The 21,512-nt window shown below is 42.4% G+C and overlaps 1 protein-coding gene across 2 annotated transcripts; it reads left to right on the top strand.

The window, feature by feature from the left end:
- Positions 1 to 3,605: 3,605 nt before the first annotated feature.
- On the top strand, positions 3,606 to 20,208 carry LOC141215218 (RNA-binding protein 4-like). 2 transcript variants are annotated; one of them, XM_073665537.1, is made up of 4 exons: positions 3,606 to 3,733; positions 15,754 to 16,174; positions 18,180 to 18,784; positions 19,896 to 20,208. In XM_073665537.1, exons 2-3 carry the CDS (start codon positions 15,763 to 15,765, stop codon positions 18,773 to 18,775), a joined length of 1,008 nt encoding a protein of 335 aa, XP_073521638.1. In that variant the 5' UTR covers positions 3,606 to 3,733; positions 15,754 to 15,762; the 3' UTR covers positions 18,776 to 18,784; positions 19,896 to 20,208. The 2 variants fall into 2 exon arrangements, with proteins under 2 accessions (XP_073521638.1, XP_073521639.1); XM_073665538.1 differs by having other exon boundaries at positions 18,180 to 18,690; positions 19,896 to 19,914.
- The last annotated feature ends 1,304 nt before the right edge of the window (positions 20,209 to 21,512 follow it).

Genomic DNA, 21,512 nt, shown 5'->3' with positions numbered 1-21,512 from the left:
ATTGTGTGTGTGTATATATATATATATATATATATATATATATATATATATATATATATATATATATATATACTAGTTATTTAGCCCGTTCTACGCCCGGGTGGCGAGCATTTTTATTGGTATATGGTCTCCCATGCTGGTATGTGCTGCCACCATCCTGGTATTTGTGCTGCCCCCAATCCTGTTCCTCCATCCTGTTATGTGCTGCCCTCATCCCTATCCTGGTATGCATGGCACGCCTCATCCCTATCCTGGTATGCATGGCACCCCTCACCACTAATCCTGGTATGCATGGCACCCCTCACCCCCAATCCTGGTATGCATGGCACCCCTCACCCCCAATCCTGGTATGCATGGCACCCCTCATCCCCAATCCTTGTATGTATGGTACCCCTCACCCCCAATTATGTATGCATAGCACCCCTCACCCCCCAATCCTGGAATGCATGGCACCCCTCATCCCCAATCCTGGTATGCATGGCACCCCTCATCCCCAATTCTGGCATGCATGGCGCCCCTCATCCTGGTATGCATGGCTCCCTCATACCCAATCCTGGTATGCATGGTTCCCCATCCCTATCCTGGTATGTATGGTACCCCTCATCCTGGTATGCATGGCACCCCATCCCTCATCCTGATATACATGGTACCCCTCATCCCTATCCTTGTATACATGGCACCTCATCCGAATCCTGGTATGCATGGCCCCCCATCCCTCATCCTGATATACATGGTACCCCTCATCCCTATCCTGGTATGCATGTTACCCCTCATCCCTATCCTGGTATGCATGTTACCCCTCATCCCTATCCCAGTATGCATGGCACCCCTCATCCCAAACCTGGTATGCATGGCACCCCTCATCCCCAATCCTGGTATGCATGGTACCCCTCATCCCCAATCCTGGTATGCATGGCACTCCTCATCCCTATCCTGGTATGTATGGTACTCCTCATCCTGGTATGCATGGCACCCAATACCTCATCCTGGTATGCATGGCTTCCTCATCCCCAATCCTGCTATGCATGGCACTCCTCATCCCTATCTTGGTATGTATAGTACCCCTCATCCTGGTATGCATGGCACCTCATCCCTCATCCTGGTATGTATGGTACCCCTCATCCTGGTATGCATGGCACTCCATCCTTTATCCTGGTAGGCATGGTACCACGCATCCCTACTCTGGTATGTATGGTACCCCTCATCCTGGTATACATGGCACCCCTCATCCCAGTTCTGGTATGTATGGCCTCCTCATCCCTCAATCCAGGTATGCATGGTACCCCGCATTCCTATCCTGGTATGCATGGTACCCCTCATCCCTATTCTGGTATGCATGGTACCCCTCATCCTGGTATGCATGGCACCCCATCCCTCATCCTGGTATGCATGGCACCCCATCACTCATCCTGCTATGCATGGTACCCCACATCCCTATTCTGGTATGTATGGTACCCCTCATCCTGGTATACATGGCACTCCTCATCCTCCAATCCTGGTATGTATGGCCTCCTCCTCCCCTAATCCTGATATGCATGGCACCCAACCCCTCATCCTGGTGTGCATGGCTCCCTCATCCCCAATCCTGGTATGTATGGCCCCCTGATCCCTATTCTGGTATGCATGGTACCCCTCACCCCCAATCCTGGTATGCATGGCACCACATATTCCTATTCTGTTATGCATGGTACCCCTCATCCCTATTCTGGTATGCATGGTACCCCTCATCCTGGTATGCATGGCACCCCATCCATCATCCTGGTATGCATGGTACCCCGCATTCCTATCCTGGTATGCATGGTACTCCTCATCCCTAATGCTGGTATGCATGGCCCCCCTCATCCCCCAATCCTGGTATTTATGGTCCCCCTCATCCCCCAATCCTGGTATGCATGGTACCCCTCATCCCCCAATCCTGGTATGCATGGTACCCCTCATCCCTATTCTGGTATGCATGGTACCCCTCATCCTGGTATGCATGGTACCCCACAATGCTATCCTGGTATGCATGGTACTCCTCATCCCCAATGCTGGTATGCATGGCACCCCTCATCCCCCAATCCTGGTATGCGTGGCCCCCTCATCCCCCAATCCTGGTATGCGTGGCCCCCTCATCCCCCAATCCTGGTATGCGTGGCCCCCTCATCCCCCAATCCTGGTATGCGTGGCCCCCTCATCCCCCAATCCTGGTATGCGTGGCCCCCTCATCCCCCAATCCTGGTATGCGTGGCCCCCACATCCCCGAATCCTGGTATGTGTGACCCCCTCATCCCTTTCACACTGCACACATACAAAATAAGAACAACACTTATACTCACCTTTCTTCCCTGTGCTCCAGCGCTGCGGTGTCCTGTTCTGACGGAGGCCGAGGGAAGAGTGTGGCGCCGGAGTAGGCGCGTGCCCATACCGCGCTGTCCAGCGCCATTTTGCTGAAGACACACTGCACATGGCGTCGGATAGCACTATGCGCATGCGCCGACCCCGACGCCTTCACTCCTGTTTCGTGTATCGGTGGCCGCTCACAGGCATCACGTGACCCCACGCTGACGTCACGACAAGTGAGGCGTGACTCAGCGCTGGGGACCCCGCGGTGTCTGCTGGGTTGTGGGCGGGGATACCCTCCCCGCATCACAACTAGCATCCACCGCGCACGGGTGTGACGCGGGGGGTAACCCCGCCCACAGCCTGGCATCCACCATGGAACCAGTAAGAAAAAGATCCCCGGCTGCTGCCAGCACTTGTCATGACATCAGCGGATGTCAGAGCCACCTGCAGCCGGGGGTCACCTGTGAGCGGCCAGTGATATCGCCACTCACAGGCATTATCTGCAACATAACGTATTTGCAAAAAGTCTTAGGGGCCCTGGGGGGACATATTTGGGGGGTAATATAAAGTAGTGGACAACCCCTTTAAATGCAAAAAAAAATAAATCTAATCAAGTTTGGTATGTTTATGAGCGTACACACCTGGGGAATCATATTTCCAGGTAATTTTTTTTTCCCCATACAATGAATGTTTTAACCTCCACCTCCAAAAATATCAATGGCGAAACTGCATTTTTTCCGCCATTTCAATTTTTTTTTCACATTTTCCAGTATATTGTTTTGTAAAATGAATGGCTTCATTGGAAAATACGTCTTGTTCTTAAAAAAAAAAAAAAGCCTTTGTACGGCCATGTCGATGGAAAATAAAAAGTTATGGCCTTTGGAAGAAGCAAAAATGGAAAATAGGCTGTGGAAGTCTGAGATTTTGCATTGAGGCCATTGGTGCAAATTCCTGCTCACACGTGAGGAAAAACTTTGTGGAAACGTGACAGAATGGGAAGTTACCTCAGCATAAAATGGCTGCATGCCTTATGAGGTAAAACATTAACAGCATGCGCTGTATCACTTCAGTATCGCGTATGCGCTAACTCATTCTATACGTTTCTGTTCTGAGCAGTTTCCTGCTCACCATTTTACACGGCGCCACCGAGAACAAGCGTGAATAGGAATCACTGAGCGACAAAATGGCCGCCGCCTTCAGGAAGAAGCGAGCCAGCGCTTGCCGCCGAGTAACGAACCACTTCCTGTCCACCAAGGCTGAAACTAAACTAGCCAATCATCATGTAAAACGCAGCCTGAGCTGACCAATCAACGGCGTTTATGTGTGAGCCCCGCCCATCTCTTTCACAGCTCTTACAGCGCAGCTTCGGCAGTTGCCATTTTGTGTCGTTCGCTCGTGTGGTTGTACGGTGAGTGTTATCCGGGTGTTATATCGATTTTTACCGCTGAATAACGGCGGCATAGGCGCAAGTGAAATCGGTCCGTTAGCGTCCGGTATGTGTGTAGGAGCTGGCGTAGGGTTGATGTTGGGTGTTGTGTCCCTGGTGAATGAGCTTTCCTGAGGGCTACACTAGAGCTCACTGCAGACCTACTCGGTTTTCCAGAACTTTCCTTATATATTCTGTAGGAGCTGATCTTGGGGGAAGAAGATAATCCTTTATTTGCCCCTTTTTTGTTTGTTTTACACTTTTTTTTTGTCCCTTTTTATTTTTTATTAAAAAAATTAAAATTAATATATATATTTTTTTGTTAAAGCCCAAAGTTTGATTTATTCTGATTATGTAACCAAGTGGGGTTTTTTGTTTGTTTTGTTTTTAGGCAAAGCTTAACACCATTTCATTTTATACTATATCATGTACTAGAAAATAGGAGGGGGACACACTATGCCGCCATTGTTTTTACGGTTTTGTAAGATGACCTGGCAGTTCAATTCTGCAGGTCAGTACGGTTTACGTTGATTTGAAATTTAAGACTGTGTGCCCACTAAGCATTTTCCAATGTTTATGCTGTGGAATTTTCTCAGCTGAAACGCTTGGTAATCCGTCCCCCATTAATTTTGCGGACACGCAGCATAATCGCCGCCATTGACTTGCATTGGACCGCATGACTACATGTGCACAAGCGGATATCACACGGTTCAATGTGCGGATGGTACCCAGGTCTGGAAGAGAGGAGACTCTCATCCAGACCTGGGTACCATAGAAACTGTAAAAAAAAAAAAAGAATAAGAATGGTAAAAAATAAAGATTATACTTACCTTCCAATGTCCTCCCGGTGTTCTCTCTGCTGCGTCCGGTCTCTTGCACTGCTCGCGGTGGTGTGAAGGACCTGCGGTGATGTCATTGAGTCATGTGACATGACTCAATGATGTCACCGCAGGTCCTTCACACCACCGCGAGCAGTGCAAGAGACCGGACGCAGCAGAGAAAACACCGGGAGGACATCGGAAGGTAAGTATAATCTTTATTTTTTACCATTCTTATTCTTTTTTTTTTTTTTTTTTTTTTTCTTTTTTTTTAACTAACTTGGTCACACTACTATAAATCTGTGCCGGTTGCATGGATTTATATAGTGTGAACAAGTTGTCAAGCACTTTTTTAAGTGATGCTAAAATCCGCTTGGAAAAGCACTTGATAACCCACATGCAGAAATGCATGCAAAAACGCTTGACAAACGCTTCTACCTGGCGAGAAAAACGCATGCAAAATCCGCATGCGTTTTTCCTGCCAGGGAGAAGCGGAAAAAATATGCAGCATTTCTGCATCGTGGACACATAGCCTAAAGGGATGGTCAACTACACTGTGTAATGCCTCCATCAATTAAAATTTTGTAAATACCTCTTGTTGCCATGTGCCTGTGAGCGGCGCTATCGCTGTTAGCTCGGTCTGAATCATGTGACCACTCCCTCCCTTCCCGGTTGCAGCCTCTTCTGATGTCACGTCAACTTCCTGATTTCCCCATGTGTGACCCAGTCGCATGCGCTCTCCTCCCCTCCCAGTTGACTGGGCTGTGGGTGGCATTTCACCCCAAGTCACAGCCCAATATCCAGCACACGCTTTCCCTCTCTGCTTTCATTGCCGCAAGCGCATGCTGGATACTGGACTGTGGCGCTCGGTGTAACATAGCCCAGGTCAATCAGGGTGAGTGCATGCAACTGGGTCACATCTGGGGAATTCCGCAAGGTGCCGGCGGCTGTAGTCAGGTTCACGTGATGCGGATCAAGCGGTCAGCGGTGGCGCTGCTAACAGCCATGTATGGCAGCAGTAGCTATTTACAAAGACTTGCAAGGTTTAAATCGATGGGGGACGTTATACAATGTCGTGCACCACCTCTTTAAAGCAGAACTCCAGCGGGATCTTGGTTTTTATCTTGCGCTGGAATGGTGCTTCTGTCTGTACTCTCATCTGTGCCATCTTCTCCCATCACCACTGCTCCCGTTGTTCTCTAGCAGTTTATCTGCTGTATTGCTCCAGAGTTTGCCGGAGGTCACAACTCAATACAAGGCTGAGACCCTCTTTCTGGCTTTCATAGACTTGGGTTGAGAGCTTGTGACTTGCTTAGTCAGAAGTTGCGGTCACATGATGGCATGGGATATCCTAGAATCGTAGTCTCGGCCCCTACGTTATGCTGTGCTCGGATTACATAGCAAAAAAACTGCTGACGGATTCCATGTAAGGGGTTATACAATGGCGATCAGTGCTACCTTTGGTTGCTGGCTATATAATACAGTTTGTGCTCAATATGCCTGCACCTAACAAAGCATAAATGGTACATTCCATGTTACAAAGACTTTTTTTTTTTTTTTAATGCACTTACAATGGTGGGTTAAAAAAAAAGTGCTTTCCTTTCTTTTGAGATGGGAAATGACCGATCAGCCAATGAGAAGATAACTGCACCGGGAAATCAGTGATTTTGTGCTTGACAAAAGGCGACCAACGCCTTTAATTTAAAGCATACCTGTCAGCAGGATTGTGCTCAGTAAACTACATACTGTCAGGTGGGCAACATTACACTGATTAACATGATACCTTGGTTGATGAAATCCGTCCCGTGGTTCTTGTGTAAGCTTTACTTTCTGTTTATAGATAATGATATGCTTGTGCTTCAGGATGGCCTGTGGGGGCGCTCTATCTGGTGCTGTGCTTGCATATTCATCTGCTCTTATGACAGCTCACGGTGCCTTCACTGACCTGCCTCCTATTTTACATAATGCATCTAGTAGTGCAGGGCTAGGTAAAATAGGAGGCAGGTCAGTGAAGGCACCGTGACCTGCCATAAGAGCATACAGCTGAAAATGTAAGCAGAGCACCAGATGCTGCCCCGAAGCAGAGCATATCATCTCCAAACTGAAAGTAAAGATTACACAAGAACCACAGAACTGACTTCATCAACCAAGGTATCATGTTAACCCTACAATGCGTATCGGGGGCCTTTTAGACCCTGGTGCTTACTTTTTTGCTATTATCTGCAAAATTACTTTTGAATTTTGAAACTCTAGGTATTCCTCAAGTATGTTGTTGGTAATATACCGTTGTTCATATAAATTTTTTTGATAGGCATTTTGGTGTAACAATGCTTTTTTGGGGAAAACCACATCTGTACGGAACGGGGGCCTTTCAGGCCCCTGCTATTTTTATCATGTACTCACCAGTGTTTGTTACTTTTTTGTAGTCAGGGTTGCTGGTGGAGGGGCCAGGGGGTGGATCATGCCATGTGAGGCTGCGTTCACACATTACGTTTTTTTTGCGCGCACTTTTTCAAAATTCGCAATGTGCCTTGTGTCTGCCAGCAAAGTGAATGGGAAATTCACTTTGCCGTTCAGACAGTGTGATTTTACGCAGCGTGAAAGCGCAGCTGCGTAAAGAATTGACATGTCAATTCTTTACGCAGCTGCGTCCTGCGCTTTCTCCTATTGTGCCCATTATAAGCGATGGAATTACGCAGCAGTGTTCACACACTGCGTAATTCCAGCACTTTTCTATGGAGGCACAGGAGAAACTATGGATACTCTCCTATCCGATGGATGGGAGAGGCGTCCGCTCCGGTCCCACCGCTTCCAGCATCTGCCGGAGAACCGTTCAGCTGACTGTAGCTTACCGGCTTCCGGTCAGCTGATCGCTTCACTGCAAATGCTGGAAGCCGCGGGACCGGACCGGACACCTCTCCCATCCATCGGATAGGTGAGTATCCATAGTTTTTTTTCTTTTAAAGCAGTGTATGTACTGCAGCCAGAAGCTGTCTGTACATACACTGCTAGGGGGACACTCACACGCACGACATATAGACACAGACAGTACACACACGACACACAGACACATACATTACATTACATACATACACATACATTACATTACATACAGGTGTCAATTCTCCTCACACTTCAATTTTCTCCTGCACCTCCGTAAAAAAACGCAGGAAAAAACGCAGTGTGTGAATGGAGGTGCTTTTTTTTACCTGCGTTAAAAAACGCTGGTAAAAAAAGCAGGAAATAAGCGCTCGTAAAAAAACGCAGGGAAATACGCAATGTGTGAACGCAGCTTGAGGATGTCATGTCGTTTTGGGAGGGAGTGATAAGGCCATGACATCATTGCAGGTCCTTCTGAACACAGTAATGAGCTGTGTAGCATACTGAGGACAATGTACACTGTCAGATAATTGCTGAAAGACCTGTGGTGATATGATGGGAGGAAGCCGGACTCATTTTCAGTCTTTGTTTCTATAAGAAGCTTGTAAAGGGTAGAGCTTGTGAGCCACAAAAATCCAGATAATTGTACACCACCTAAAAGAAAGTATAAAAGGTAAGAGCTGCTGAGGGTGAGAGGAGGAAGGGGGCACTTTACCCTTAGGCTGTGTGCCCACTATTCGTTTTTTTTTTTTAAAGCAATTCCGCCGCAGAAACGCTTAAACGCTTGGTAGAAGGTCTGCAATGTTCCCCAATGATAATCCGCATGTGCTGTGCACATGCTGTGGAAATTTCCGCTGCGGATTATCATTGCGGAATAATCCGCAGCACTACCAATTATTTTGCGTAAGCACTGCGTTTTTACTGCCATTGACTTGCATTGAATCGCTTAATATCCGTATGACTACATGTGGACCCTGCTGTACTGTTCGGGTCAATATGACCCAAAATGATTTTTGAGACCCTGTAGATTTTTTTATATGAGGATTTGAAACTAGTGGTATCTTGACTTCTCCTCATTTGTGGAGCTCTATATATTTTTTTTGTTTACTTTTTGCTACATGCTGATTGTTACACTTGTACTGTTCGGGTCAATTTGACCCGATAGCATTTTATACTGTTCTACAGGTCTCTGATTATTTCTGACTGCAAAAGTTGTGTTTTTTATGTGTACTTCATCTCAAAATGGTGGTGGTTTCACTGTTCTTATCAGTAAGCAAGTAATTATCTAGTATTATCCATTTTCTGTTTGTGAGAGATGAGACTGGTTGTCTATCATTCAAAGGCTGGGGGTTACACTGTTATCAGTAATCAAGTACTTATTTAGTCAAATGCATTTTCAGTTTGTGAGAGAAGACACTGTTGTCTTATAAATTGGACACCAGTCATTTGACTTACACCCTGAAGCTAAGTCCTGTGAAAGAGACACTGGAATTTGTGAGCGAGAGCACTGAGCTGTGAATACACATCTTTACAGGTATTATTTTTTTTTTCTTCAAAACTTGGATAAAAATGTTTCTAAAATGTCTATTGACTGACGCTGTGAATACATATCTTTACAACTATTCTTTTCTTTTCCAAACTTAGATAAAAATGTTTCGAAAAAGTATATTGACTGACGCTGAATTGGAAGAGCTTGTCAACGCCTCTGATTCAGAAGATGATGTCCCACAGGAAATAATGTCCGAAGAGGAGGACCACATAAGTGAGATGGAAAGCAATGTTGAAAATTCGGATTCTGAAGTGGAGTATGAAGAGGAACATGATACCCAGACAACTAGCCGGATGCAAGAAATCCCTTCTAAAAACAAGTGTGTAATTTGGAACTTGCAGCCTAGACAGGCTGGTAGATTGTCCTCTGAAAATATCATAAAAGCTACTCCTGGTCCTACAAGGTACGCTACATCAAGAATATCTGATATAGGATCAGCATTCGCATTGTTCCTAAATATGACTATCCAAAATATTATAATACAAATGACAAACATTGAGGGACAAGTAGTTTATGGTGATAAATGGAAAAAATTAGATGTGACAGCTCTAAATGCTTATATTGGTTTACTTCTTTTAGCGGGAGTATACAAATCTTATGGTGAATCAACTAAAAGTTTGTGGAATTGCGAAACCGGTCGCGACATATTTAGAGCTACAATGTGTCGTGAAAGGTTTCATGAAATTTCTAGAGTACTGCGGTTTGATTCTAAAACGGATAGAATGGAAAGAAGAGCTAAAGATAAACTAGCACCTATTAGAAATGTTTGGAATCAATGGGTAGAGATTCTACCAAAATTGTATAATAGTGGTGAAAATGTAACTGTTGATGAGCAACTGGTGGCATTCCGAGGTAGGTGCCCATTCAGACAATATATACCAAGTAAGCCAGCAAAATACGGCATCAAGATCTGGACACTTTGCGACAGCAAAAGTTCATATGCTCTAAATGTTCGTGTATACAGGAAAAACCCCTGGTAAGACCTGAAAAATATCAGGGTATGCGTGTTGTTCTCGATTTGACTCATGGCTTAAAAGTACAAAATGTCACATGTGACAACTTTTTTACATCCTATCAACTAGGCCAGATGTTGAAGAAAAAACAACTTACCATGCTGGGTACTATAAGAAAAAACAAACCTGAACTACCGCAAGGTATCCTTAGCAAGAGAGAGGTGTTCAGTTCAACTTTTTATTTTTCTGGAAATACAACTGTTGCTTCTTATGTTCCAAAAAAAACCAAACAGGTAATTCTAATGAGCACAATGCACCATGACAATGCCGTAAGTGATAGAGAAGACAGAAAGCCTGACATTATTTTGGATTAGAATGCCACAAAGGGAGCAGTTGAAACTTTAGACCAAGCAATATCAACATATACATGCAAACGCAAAACCAATCGGTGGCCAATGATTTTATTTTATAACATACTGGACGTTTCTGCATACAATGCATTTGTCTTATGGAGAGAAATCGACCCCGATTGGAACCGGAATAAGCTGCATAAAAGATTATTTCTTGAGGAATTGGGAAAATCCCTGGTTAGGCCATATATTGAGAGCAGAAAAGTGACCCCCAGAAGTGAAGGAGCAACAGCCATTGTAAAAAGTGTCCAGCATGCTCAAGAAAGAGACTCCACATCCATGGCCTCCACCAGCACAGCTACCAGCAAAAAAAGGAAGAGATGTAGCTTCTGTCCATCTTCCTGTCACAATAAGACTAATCTGACATGTGCTGGATGTTCAAAATATCTGTGTAAAGGACATGTGTCTTATTATTGTGTTCAGTGTAAAAACGCATGAACATGTTCAGTTTTTTCTTTCTAAAAAGGTTGAAGTTTTTATGATTTTTCATTTGCTGATTTATAAATATTGTTTTCAAAAAGTTAAATTTCATGTAATAGTAATGTAAAGCTTCTTTGTTTGTGTGCAGAATGCCAACAATCAAAGATAATTGTAAAAAGCCTGTGTAACCTTTTTATGAAAAAAAATAAATTAAGTTTGAATTTAAATTTTTAATTTGTTTATGATCAACCATGTTCACATACAGTATAATAATGAAAAAAGTATTCAAATAAAACACTTAGAGTAGCTAAAAATCAAGAATTAATAGGTCGGGTCATATTGACCCGGGAACAGTACAAGTGTATAGCAAATGCAAACAGAACAGCAGGGTTAAGCGATTCAATGTGCGGGTGGTACCAGAGTCTGGAGTAGAGGAGACTCCAAATCTGGGTACCATAGTACCTGTGGAAAAAAAAAAAAAAAATTAACCCGAGGGTGGTTTGCACGTTAATGACCAGGCCAATTTTTAAAATTCTGACCACTGTCACTTTGAGGTAGTTACTCTGAAACGCTTAAACGGATCCCGCTGATTCTGAGATTGTTTTTTCGTGACATATTGTACTTCATGATAGTGGTAAAATTTCTTTGATATCACTTGCGTTTATTTGTGAAAAAATTGAAAACTTGGCAAGTTTCACAATTTTCAAAATTTGAATTTTTATTCCGTTAAATGAGAGATGTTAGATAAAATAGTTAATAAATAACATTTCCCACATGTCTACTTTACATCAGCACAATTTTGGAACCAAAACATTTTTTTTTTTAGTGCGCTGTAAGGGTTAAAAGTTAATCAGCGACTTCTCATTTTTTCCACCAAAATTTACAAAACCATTTTTTAGGGACAACATCACATTTGAAGTGACTTTGAGGGGCCTTTATGGCAGAAAATACCCAAAAGTGACACCATTCTGTAAACTGCACCCCTCAAGGTGCTCAAACCCACATTCATGAAATTTATTAACCCTTCACGTGCTTCACATTAATTTTTGGAATGGGGAAGAAAAAAATGAACTTAACTTTTTTCACAAAAATGTAACTTTAGACCGCAATTTTTTTATTTTTGCTGGGGTAACAGGAAAAAATAGAACCCAAAATTTGTGGTGCAAGTTCCCATGAGTACGCAGATAACCCAAACGTGGGGAAAAAAAAGTTTGGGTGCACAGCAGGGCTCAGAAGGGAAGGAGCGCCATTTGACTTTTTGAATGTAAAATTTGCTTGAATAATTAGCGGACGCCATGTTGCATTTGGAGAGCCCCCGATGTGCCTAAACAGTGGAAACCCCCCACAAGTGACACCATTTTGGAAACTAGACCCCTCAGGGAACTTATGTAGATGTGTGGTGAGCATCTTGGACCCCCAGGTGCTTCACAGAAGTTTATAACATGGAGCCGTGAAAATAACATTTTCACATTTTTCCCACAAAAATGTTTTTCAGCCCCCAGTTTTGCGTTTTCATGAGGGTAACAGGAGAAATTGCACCATGCAACTTGTTGTGCAATCTCTCCTTAGTAAGCAGATACCCCATATGTGGGGGAAAACCACTGTTTGGGTGCACGGCAGGGTTCGGAAGGGAAGGAGCGCCATTTGACTTTTTGAATGTAAAATTTGCTTGAATAATTAGTGGATGTGCCTAAACAGTGGAAAACCCCCACAAGTGACACCATTTTGGGAACTTATCTATATGTGTGGTGAGCACCCTTATCCCCCAGGTGCTTCACAGAAGTTTAGAACATGAAGCCGTGAAAATAAAAAAATCAAACTTTTTCCACAAAAATGATCTTTTTTCCCCAATTTTTTTAGTTTCACAAGGGTTAGGAGAAAATGGAACCTAAAAACAGTTGTGCAATTTCTCCTGAGTATGCCAATACCCCATATGTGGGGAAAATACACTGTTTGGGCACACGTCAGGGTTCCGAAGGGAAGGAGCGACTTTTTGAACGCAAAATTGCCTGGAATCAAGAGCGGACGCCATGTCGCATTTCGGGAGCCCCTGATGTGCCGAAATAGTGGAAACCCCCCACAAGTGACCCCATTTTGGAAACTAGACCCCTCAAGAACTTTATCAAGGGGTATAGTGTACATTTTGAACCCAAAGGTACGACAGAATTTGATAACATTAGGTCATCATATTGAATAAGTTGTCATTAGTCTTAAGCGCAAGTGCTTGCTACTTGAGTTTGCATAGGGTACTCGGGTATGCACCAAGTATCGCGGGTGCTCGAATGACATGCTCGAGTCCCCGCCCCGCATCTTTCACGGTTGTTAGACACCCAAAAAAAAACATGCGGGGATCGCTTGTGCATGGCAGGAGATCCCAGCAGCGTTTTTTTTTGGCTGCAAAGCATATGGGGCAGAGACTCCAGTATGTCACTCGAGCACCCGTGATACTCAGTGCATACCTGAGTACCCGATGCAAACTCTAGTAGCGAGCACTTGCGCTCAGCACTGGTCGCCATATTGTGTTTTTTTTGTTTTTTTTCTCATTACTTTTGAAAAAAAAAAAAACAACCCTAGCACAGCCGTAACCCTAGAGTTTATATTTTTTTACACCATTCCTCGTGTGGTATAAGTGATTAGACTACTTTATTCTTCGGGTCGGTGTGATTACAGCAATACCAAATTTATATCGGGTTTTTATGAATGACAGTTTGCACACACTAAAAGATGCTTTTTTTTTGCAAAGACTAGTGTTTGCATCACCATATTTTGAGAGCTATAATTTTTCCAGATTTTGGCCGACAGTCATGTGACTGCTTGTTTTCTTGCGGGACAAGTTGACCTTTTTATTGGTACCATTTTCGGGCACGTGACATTTTTTGATCGCTTTCTATTCAGATTTTTGGGAGGCAGAATAAACAAAAAACAATAATTCAGGGATTGTGTTTTTTTATGCCATTCCGCGTGTGGTAAAATTGATAATGCAGCGTTCTTTGGGTCAGTGCATTTACAGCGGTACCGCATTTATATAGTTTTTTTTTATTATTGTTTTGTCGCTTTTACACAAACTATTTTCTAGAAAAAATAATTTATTTGTATCGCTTTAATCTGAGAGCTATAACTTTTTTTTTTTTTTCGGACAATGGAGCTGTGTGGTGGCTTGTTTTTTGCGGGACAAGATGACGTTTTTAGTGGTGCCATTATTATTTACATTCGTCTTTTTGATCGCGTGTTATAACATTTTTTCTTTGGCGGTATGATAATAAAGCATTGTTTTCTGCTTTTTTTTTATCACTTCTACTTTTTTTTTTTTTTTACTTTTACACATTGTCCTACTATGGGACTTTCACTTTTTGCAGCCTGATCGGCTGCATGGCATAGAGAGCAGCAGCTCCCTTAGGCTGCATGACAATCAGTGCTGCACACAGGGGAGACATTACTTTGGTTGCGCACTGCGCATGACCAAGGTAACTTCCTGGTGACCCAGATGTTGTCATGACGACATCGGGTCGTCATGGAAACATCCGGAAGCCGCCGCAGACATCGCTGGATGCTGGCAGGAGAGGTGAGTATACCACTCCCAGCACATAGCACCAGGTGTCAGCCCGGCGGCGATCGCACCGCTTGTGTGCGGGCGCGATCGCAGCGCGCGTAATAATACGTCGTCCCCCCCCCCCCCCCCGGCAGCTCGCGAGGGTCTAAAAGGACTTTCCAGGACGTCATGTGACAGGTCAAGCGACCTCTAACGTCGGTGGTCTTCCTAATGTCTTCCCGAAATCTACATCAAGCTTGCCAAAGGCATGTAGAAAGAAACATGTCATCTGATGAGACCACCAAGACCAAGGTTGAACTTTTTTGTTCATAATTTCAAAATGTATGTTTGGTGCAAAGCCAAAGCTGCACATCACCAAAAGAGCACCATACCCACCATGAAGTATGGTGGATGTAGCATTATACCGAGGAGCTTCTTTTGGCAGCTGAAAGTGAGGCTTTAGTCAAGGTGAAGAGTATTAAATCTTCATGTATCGGTCAACTTTGCATTAAAATCTTCAGGTATCTGCTAAGAGAAATTTCAGCATTACATCAACTATAAGCCTACCTCCAAATCAACAAAGGCATGGCTTTTCCAGAAGATTTTGGTTTTGAAATGGCTGACCTGAATCCAATTGAAAATCTGTGAGTTGACCTGAAGAGGGTAGTGTACACTACGAGATTCCCTTGCAATCTGACTAAATTGGAGAGCTACTGCAAAGACTGCCAATTCTAAGAGTGCCTTTCTGATACGCTTACCAAAAAGACTGAATCCTGTCATAAATTAAAAGGATACTTCCACAAATTAGTTTAAGGGTGTGTATATTTATGCAACTGCTCTTAAAAAAAAATTACACCCAAGTTTTGGGGTTTGTTTTGAGTTTTATAGATTATGGGTAACATTAAGGTGGAACAAGTTCTGAACCGATTGTTCTTGGTATGACTCTTTTCACATGACAAACTTAGCATTTTAACAGGGTGTGTAGACTTTTTATATCCATTGCATATGGTTGCAATCAGACAAGCGCAGATTGAAGTCCTTTAAAAGGAGACTTAACAAATACATTAAAAAGGAAAATATGCATAGCCACCATCTTTTCCCCTATTAAAATATTTTTTTTAAATAATTACGTGGTATCACTGCATCCACAAGTCAGCTATCTGAATATGAAATTGACCTTATTGGTAAACACCATAGTCATATCTATCCCAAAATGATACCAATAAAAACATCAGCTCACCCTGTTAAGACAAGACCTCAGGCCTCATCCAGACTTCCATGTTTCACTTAAGGGTGGTGTTCAAAAATGTTAATGCAGCATCACTGGGTCATGAATCAGTTCCAGGGATGCAGTTAGTTTAAATTTGCCATGTCTGTATTCTACTCACTTAAGTATCATTTAAAGCTCACTGTCTTTTTTTTCTTTTTTTTTTTCTTTTGAAGCTTGCCAAGATGGTGAAACTATTTATTGGTAACATCCCTCCTGAGGCGACTCCTTTAGAACTGAAGACTCTGTTTGAACAGTATGGGAAAGTGACAGAATGTGACATCATAACAAATTATGGCTTTGTCCATATGGAAGACAAAAAGTCAGCCGACGAAGCTGTTGCAAATCTGAACCAATATAAATTGCATGATGTCTGCATTAATGTGGAACACAGCAGAGGAAAGCCAAAAGCTTCAACAAAGCTTCACGTCAGTAGCCTCAGCCCTGACTGCACCAGTGACGAGTTGAGAGAAAAGTTCGAAGAGTACGGTGCTGTCTTAGAATGTGATATTGTAAAGGATTTTGCATTTGTTCACATGGAGAAAGCAGAGGAAGCACTTGAAGCCATCAGAAATCTAAACAACTATGACTTTAAAGGTGAAATACGTAGTTAGGATTATTTGTGAAAATATGTAGCAGAGTTGGATAGGCCTCTTTCTCTCTTCCTTGTTTGTTCAGTTCTTTCTCATACATTTCTTTTTATAAATTATGTCCACTACTGAACTACACCTTAATTGCTCCAGGGCCCATCCTAAAATAAAAACCCTTGATACTTGCCTGGCGGAGTGGCACAGTTCCCAAACTGCAATTTCTGCCAGTAACATGACCCCGGCAACTGATTGGCTGCAGCCTTTAGTCCATCAAAACAGGAGTCAGCTCTGATAAATGTTGCATGCTGCAATTAATCAGAGCTTGCTGGTTGTTGCACAACTGCTAGGGATTGTAGGGCTGATATCACTGAAACAGTGCCACTGTGTAAGGAAAGTTTCAAAGGTTTAGATTTTGAGCCATCACTGGAGCGATCAAGGCTTGTCCATTTTGTTTTCTGTTTTTTTTACAGCCATTTTTAGCTGTGCCTTCAAGGAACAGAGGTGTACATCCTATATATTTTCTTATTTTTACCACTTAAAAAAAAAAAATTATTTGAGGTTTTTCACTGGGCAGACTCTTAGGATGTCTTATTGCTGACTTCCTCAATGGTCTCTGGGATTGAGCTAGTGTTCACGTTTATTTTAAGAGCGACTAAGATGCCATCAGACACTTGTAGCTGCACATTTTATTTTTAAGAGTCAAAGATCTGGCATGATAAAATGCAACATGTTGATCCTCCCTTTCGCCTTCACTGATGTCAGGCCATGACTGTACACATCATTGGCCTCTCCTGCTAGGTTCGGCAAACTTGTGTGCCAAACCTCCCAACTCAATTTCCCTGACGGACTCCCTCACACATGGCTCATGTTTCAGTGATAAATCTACTGTAGTAAAATATCAGTCTTTTAATCACCATTATGATACAATAATCATAGAACATTAAAACCTATTTCTTGAATACTACTTTAGAACACAAACTTAATAAATTGTAACTATGCAGTGGGAGGGGGGGGGCAGTTTTCAACAAACATATTGAATAACACTTGTGCAGTCTATGAATTTGTTCTGAGAAATAGTATCGCCTCCATCAGAACCTCCACAGATGACTTCAAATCTAATTATTTTAACGCTAGAGAACAGATTCGTCCAATAAAAGTTTAGATCTTGGATCAGGAATAGAACAGACACTTATAGGACACTTCATAACTTTCCCTAATTCTTATGAAAAAATATTCAACACATACTGCATTGAAATACTGTAGCCAATTTAATATATATTTTAGTCAGTCCACGACTCCACAGCCCTGTATATTGATTTGTTTTCTTGTGTACTTCAGGTAGGCATCCAAAATGAAGAAGCCGCTCCTAATAAGAATGAGTTCTTATATCCAAACTTAAAACAATTAAATGAGGAGTAAACTCTTTGCATGCAGTAACCAGGAAGGTTTGGCAAAAAAAAAACTTGAGCATGGTTTGTTTACTGTGCGATGCATTACCAGCAGCACAGCGAGTTTGACTAAAATACACATCAACTAGAACATAAGATCCCAACTATTCACGCACTGGTTACATGCCTTTGTGAGTCACTGTAAAACATTGCCATTAAAGGGATATATCTATCTAGACCAGACATACCCTTTAACTATACAGCAAGTGTTATCAAAGTTAGTTTTTAACTTCACATGCTTGAATTATATGTATTTTTTTTTTTAAAGAAGGTACAAATCTAGTTTCTCAAATTGCTGATTCCATGACCATAAAAGGTAAGTAACTGTCATTACTTCAGTACTGGACAAGTCAGTGGTGCCAGGTAGCTGCCCTCTTTCCACGTTATTCAAGTTACAGAAACCCAATTTTTTATTTTATTAATAGCTTTTCATAGCCATAGCTGTGACTTTTTTTGGTCTTTGTATACTAATTCAGAACTGCTGTAACATTTGTAGTTGGTCATATTAGTGCTTGAGTAAGGGAGCTGTCCTGACCATTGTTGGTTGTTGTTGCTCTCTTGAAGGCAAACGGATGCACGTTCAGCTCTCTACGAGTCGTCTGCGAGTCACCCCGGGGATGGGAGAACGAAGTCAGTGTTATCGTTGCGGGAAGGATGGCCACTGGTCCGGAGTGTGTCCATTAGACCAAATGGCTCAGGAGGTGGATCTGGCGTCGCCCTACGGTCATGACCCTTTCGCAGATCCTTATGTCCCTATGCGCAATGCGGCGGCTGCTGCCTACGAGCGTATGTACTATGAACGGGAACACCGCAACCTCATTGACTATTACCAGCGTTATCGCATACGCCCCTCATTGTATGATGCCTATATGGATCGTCGTATGCCTCCTATCCCCCCTCCAACAATGTCCGGTCTATCACACAGAAAACGTCTGGAGACCTCTCCATACGAGAGGCATGCGTTACCACCTCCTCCTCCAATTCCCAGCTATTACGCACGAGAGCGAAGCCCAATTCGTCGGCCTCCTCCTCCTCCTGCGACCGCCGCTGTGGATGAATATGTCGCTGATCGCAGGTTAGCCCCTACAATGCGTAACACTCTCTATGAAACCCCACGATACATGCGGAATAACTACGCTGATCGCACGCGGTATTACTAAGCTCAGGAGGTGAGGGTTTTTTATTTAACTTCCCCTCGTGATTTTATAATTTGGTAATTAATCCTTTTCCTTTCTGTCTGCTGCCTTTTTCCGGATAGTGTTTTTTAATTTCTGTATTCTTCCTTTTCACAAAAGGTTCAGTTAAGACAACGCATTAAACAGAAGCTGTTTTGCTTCCCCTTTGTCCTTTTTAGAGTAGTCACATTTTTTGCCTGTGTCTGTCAGCCATCATTTGCATTTGATCAGTGCATGCCTTAGGTTTTGCAAATGTTAACTTACCTGCAAATATAGGGCATCTAAAATTATCAACTCGTGTCATTATGCAAGGTTAAGAAGGTGTTTTTTAAGAAAAGTAGTAGATTTTGCGTTGCTGTGGCGTACCATCGTCTAATTAAATGCACCTAGCTGAGATTATGAATAACTTCACCTAGCTGCTTAGTGCTACTATTTTAACAGTTCGTTTTTCATACGTTTTTCTATTTTTAACTCTATAAATGACAGATAAAAATTGTCCAGCCAATCAATTTTTAATTTTTTTAAAGCTCCAAATGGGCTGAAAAGTAGTAATGCCTCTGCTGATGTCATATTGCTTCCAGTTTTGCTTCCTGGTCTCACTGCACACGAACTCCTGCCCAGTGAATTACTGGTTGCAATGATAATGTGTGGCATTTCCTGATGTCAACAGGGACCCGAAAGTAATGACTAAAGTAAGGGGTTATCAGCGGTAGTCGGTTTTTATTTTTTTTGTTATATATATTCTACCCATACAATTGATTGGCTGGCCAACCTCAACGGGTGGCACTTGCTTGAATGTCACGTCTTACAGCCAACGCAATTGTCATTTAAAGAAAGTAAACTGCACATAGAAAGAATCGCAGGTGTTCACTAATTACCTGATTGTGTAGAGCAGAGGCTTAAGGCACGGGGAGGAAAAGAAGAATGAAATTGCACAAACCATGGAACAGACCGAGATATTTTTGCCTTGTTAGCTGCAATTTTATTTTTTTTATTTGGTATGGGTGTTAGTCTGCTGATGCCACTTTAACTAAAGTAGAAATACATATTTCAGTTATGTTTTGAAATTGCAATTTTCTACCCTTTTTTTGTTTTTGTATTTTAGGTAAGATATTTTCGGCTCCGTCGTGGTCTTCAGTCGCGTTTGCAATAAGTTTTCGGCCGAACTTCAAAATTGTGTAACAACATTGCTACATACATAATTTTTTTTTTCAACAATTATTCTAATGAATTATCCGTAGGGGTAAATAATATAGATGTAGCTTCATCTCTTTAAACAATACACTGTAGATAGCTGTGGGCCAAATGTTCATTTGGCTGACAGCTATTTCTTCTGACTACCCTGAATTCCTCAAAGCGTGCATGTGCTTTCAATGTGGCAAGAGGCGTAGGATGCCACCAGACCCTCTGGTAGTGTCTTATTTCCCATAACTAAAGGATTGGGCATATTGAAATACAATATTCCTCAACCCTGTGCCATTGGGATAGTCCATATAACCCAGCGGTCATCTGATCTTCATGTTACTGGATTGCCAACCTTCATTCTGGAGGATCGCAGCATTATGCAAAAGCTTCCAAGCATCTGAATTACTGATTTCTATATATCTACATGCCGTATTTCAATTGACATTTATTACCTTAATACATTTCGCTTTTAACCAGATAACATTACTTTTTGCTTTAATTTAGAGTTTACAAAAGCCTTTTCCAGCTTAATTCATAATTTTCTGTAAATGCCATCCGTCTTGTCGTTAGTGTGCACTTCATGGAGAAGGAATATCATTTTTAATTTAAAGACTTAGTACTAGAACTGCAAAGTGACTATACAGTTCCCATGTTTAGTCGCCCTACTTTGTGTCCTCAGCCCTCTTTTCGTGCAGGCACGGTTCAGCCATATTACTGCCCTCCCAATGCCACTGTGCATCCATCTTGGAAGGAAAGGAACACTGTTGAAGTGAACGGAGGCCAAGTATAGTGACAGTGACTATACATGAGAAAAGTCCCTTCTATCCCAGGATGGAAGGTCACTTTTAAAGAATTGCAAGGCTTATGGCCTGTACCGTTGGACAGATTGCTTTGCCTCCAAAATAAAATTTCCCAATCCAGTATACTAGTGTAAAATATCACCACATACAAATTGTGTAACTGGTTTAGTGTTGTGTGCATAGTATATTTAAGTACATCTTACTAATTGTGCTTTTGTAAGCTCTATTTAGGAATTTATATTTCAAGTTTTTTTTTTTCCCCTACCATAGTAGATGTTTTAGCAAGATAACTATTAAAAAATGTTATCTTGCTTGTATGAAATGTATGTTAACATTGGTTTTTGGTTTTTCTTCCTAAATAAAAGAGCTGTTTTGAAAGTGCATGTGTGTTAATTTGTGCCGAACTATGATCTGGATCAAGCATGGTCAAAATGAATTTTTTTTTTTTTTTTTTTTGTCCCTCTGGTGTAACGAATGACCCCAAACAGTCCTATATGTGGAGTGAAGTCCCATTCTCTATTTATCCCGGTTAGACTCAAAATGATGGTTGAATAGGGAAAGTGACTTCCGATAGACACAGCTTGCCGATTTTGGAATATTTCAGGGAGTCTCTGGATTATGTGGCATGACAGAACTGAAGTGGGTTACTTCAAATTGGTACACACTGAGTAAAGCAGCCTCTGTACCAATTCCATAATGGCCAATGCAATGTCTTTCTGGAAGTGCAATTTTAAAAA

The sequence above is a fragment of the Phyllobates terribilis genome, unplaced genomic scaffold (genome assembly GCF_046119375.1).
Source record: "Phyllobates terribilis strain yellow unplaced genomic scaffold, ASM4611937v1 Scaffold_231__1_contigs__length_3143052, whole genome shotgun sequence".
Lineage (NCBI taxonomy): Eukaryota > Metazoa > Chordata > Amphibia > Anura > Dendrobatidae > Phyllobates > Phyllobates terribilis.
The sequence above is the reverse complement of the archived record's forward strand: the minus strand, read 5'-3'. Positions and strand labels throughout refer to the sequence as shown.